General features: G+C 37.1%; 1 protein-coding gene across 1 annotated transcript in view; it reads right to left on the reverse strand.

Moving 5' to 3' along the window:
* LOC106874569 (DNA ligase 3) overlaps window positions 1-3,401 on the reverse strand; it is a 63,654-nt gene that overhangs the window by 7,576 nt on the left and 52,677 nt on the right. Inside the window, exon 21 of the mRNA XM_014922347.2 lies at window positions 1,861-1,933. Coding sequence (XP_014777833.1) covers window positions 1,861-1,933 — 73 coding nt within the window. The remainder of the gene's footprint in view (window positions 1-1,860; window positions 1,934-3,401) is intronic.

The following is a 3,401-nucleotide window of genomic DNA, read 5'->3' on the forward strand; positions in this document are numbered from 1 at the left end:
TCTCACATAGATCATAAACAGAGAGATCAGTCTCACATAGATCATAAACAAAGAGATCAGTCTCACATAGATCATAAACAGAGAGATCAGTCTCATATAGATCATAAACAGAGAGATCAGTCTCACATAGATCATAAACAGAGAGATCAGTCTCACATAGATCATAAATAGAGAGATCAGTCTCACATAGATCATAAACAGAGAGATCAGTCTTGCATAAATTATAAACAGAGAGATCAGTCTCACATAGGTCATAAACAGAGAGATCAGTCTCACATAGATTATAAACAGAGAGATCAATCTCACATAGACCATAAACAGAGAGATCAATCTCACATAGATCATAAACAAAGAGATCAGTCTCGCATAAATTATAAACAGAGAGATCAGTCTCGCATGGATTATAAACAGAGAGATCAATCTCACATAGACCATAAACAGAGAAATCAATCTCACATAGATCATGAACAAAGAGATCAGTCTCGCATAAATCATAAACAGAGAGATCAGTCTCACATAGATCATAAACAGAGAGATCAGTTTCACGTAGATCATAAACAGAGAGATCAGTCTCGCATGGATTATAAACAGAGAGATCAGTCTCACATAGGTCATAAACAGAGAGATCAGTCTCACATAGATTATAGAAAGATCAGTCTTGCATAAATTATAAACAAAGAGATTGGTCTCACATAGATCATAAACAGGGTGATGAGTCTTACATAGATCGTAAAAAGGGAGATTGGTCTCACATAGGTCATAAACAAAGAGATCAGTCTTATATAGATCATAAACAGGGTGATCAGTCTTACATAGATCATAAACAGGGTGATCAGTCTTACATAGAAATTATTAATGGAGGAGAAGCACTACACCATCAACATTAGTGTTACATAGATCATAAACAGAGAGACTTGTCTTACATAAACAGAGAGATCAATCTTACATAGATCAGAAGCAAAGAGATCAGTCTTACATAGAGATCATAAGCAGGGGATAAGCATTACTTTTCCATGCTTGCATGGATCAGGTGAAATTCAGTAAGGAAGATTTTCTGCAGTTGGATGCTCTTCGTGTCACCAACTCTTAGCTATTTCCAAGCAGGGTTAGTACAAATAGCATTTTAAGTCTTTTTATCATTATAAATATATCAAGAGGGATGAGTAGTGTTCCTGACCCCCTTTCAGGTCCTTAAAACCTGGTCAGATCAATGCATGTCTCAAAGAAAACAATTCCACTTACCTATTCCAGGAGGAATGGATAAGTGGAGTAAGAAGAATGGTTGGACGTATTATTTTATCTTTTACCTGTTTCAGTCATTGGACTGCGGCCATGCTGGGGCACAGCCTTGAAGAGTTTTACTCTCAAACAAATCAACCCTGGCATTATGTTTTGAAGTCTGGCGCTTATTATATTGGTCTCTTTTGCTGGACTGCTAAGTTGTGACAATGTAAACAAAACAACAGCAATTGTCAAGCAGTGGGGGAACAGACACAAAGACAAAGACACACATATACACAAACACACACATACACAAAACAGGCTTCTTTCAGTTTCTATCACTAAATCCACTGACACAGCTTTGGTTGACCCCCCAAGGCTGTAGTAGAACACACTTGCCCAAGATGCCACAGAATCATGGTTAAGAAGAAGACTTCTTACCACACAGCCATGCCTGCACCTATACATATCTGTAAAAAATATTTATTTAAATCAAAATATAACTGGATGGTCATGGAACTTCTTTGACGAGGGGTTGGCTGAATTAGAGCTGATCTGAGGGTAGAGGCAAATAAGAAATACGTTGATCCATACAAATATTAATAACAACAATTGAATGAATATCTTGATTGAACCTACATTGAGATCTTTGACAATGACAAGGTGGGTGGCGTTGGAGACGTCATGTTCCAGCAATACTTCTCCATCGAAAGTGCGATTAATTAAGGAAAACAATTAGAGAAACACAGACAACTAGAATTGAATACAAGTAACAATGGCACAAAATATTTATTTATTTATAATAATACGCAGAAATATGGTTGTTTGGTTTGCAATGTTCACTTTGAAGCAAAGGGGTTTTAGGTTCAATTCTACAGTGTAACACTGAGCATGTGTCTTCTACTATTGTCTCAAGTTAGCCAATACTTTGTGAGGGAAATTGGGTGGATGGAAACTGTATGGAAGCCCAATGGGTGTGTTTCTATCTCAGTGTGCATATGTCTGTCTGTGTGTGTGTACATGCATTTGTGTGTACAATCATTTTCAGTCAACAAATATGGACTGAGGCATTTTCTATGACCAAGTTTCCTTCCTCATGCCAGCCCTCAAGTGTTTCCAAGCAAGGTAATATTCCTCTATAGCTAGACAGTTTTTCACAAAAAATTCCAAATGAAGGACATTGCACTTGTTTACAAGTAACAGATGATATCAGGAAGATACAAACACACACAACCACATGCATGTATACATACAAACATACATATATATATATATATATATATATATATTTCCTACTTCATGTAGATATACTGTAAAAACACCTTAATACTGCAGTATTCATTTTGAGAAAGCATTTCATATAGACATTTAGTGTTCTAAAGTACAGAAGCATCAGTGGTAGATAAAAAGTGCCTTGCACTGGCAGTGGAGCTGCTAAATCACATGATTTCTGTGAGTTTGTGCATCATCAGCAGCAGGTATCTACTAATACCACATGCAAGCCAAACTTCCACTTCTCCTGATATAGAAAAACTGACTAATCAGTCAATGGCACTGCAAATAGCTGGAAGGTTTGACAAAAGTTAGTTATCAGCAACAGAAGTACTATGGCTATACCCTACAGTTATATATACGAGAAGTTTAAAAGTGGCCAGACAGGCGTGACGCACAAAGAGGGAGTTAAGACGCCCGTCAACCTCCACCACTGACGAGAAGATTCAACAAGCTAGAGAGATAGTAATGGTGAACTAGTTTACCATCACCATCTCTTGGAACATTGCTCTGTGTTCTTCTTTGATGGACATTACTAGTGGAATGGCCATGCTTACTGTAAATCCAGAAAGAAAAATGGCGCAATCAAGCTCAAACTTCAATCATGTGACCACAATAGTACCAACTATAAGCACACATGCACAGAAGGCAGTGTGACAATAATAAAGATATGTTATGGCGAAAGTGCAAATAATTTTTGACTTCCCTTCATATATATATATATATATGAAGGGAATATATATATATATATAGGCGATGGCTTCTTGGAGCTAATTCACGGCAGCTTTCGTCCTAATTTTGGGACTGCCATGTTGGCTTGGCGATAACTATTAATTTCCAGTACCGCTGCCGTAGTCTCCTTTAGAGAGACTTAGAAATATTAATAACTCTATTTCTGAAAACCAGTG

This window comes from Octopus bimaculoides, chromosome 12, assembly GCF_001194135.2.
Source record: "Octopus bimaculoides isolate UCB-OBI-ISO-001 chromosome 12, ASM119413v2, whole genome shotgun sequence".
NCBI classification, from domain to species: Eukaryota; Metazoa; Mollusca; class Cephalopoda; order Octopoda; family Octopodidae; genus Octopus; species Octopus bimaculoides.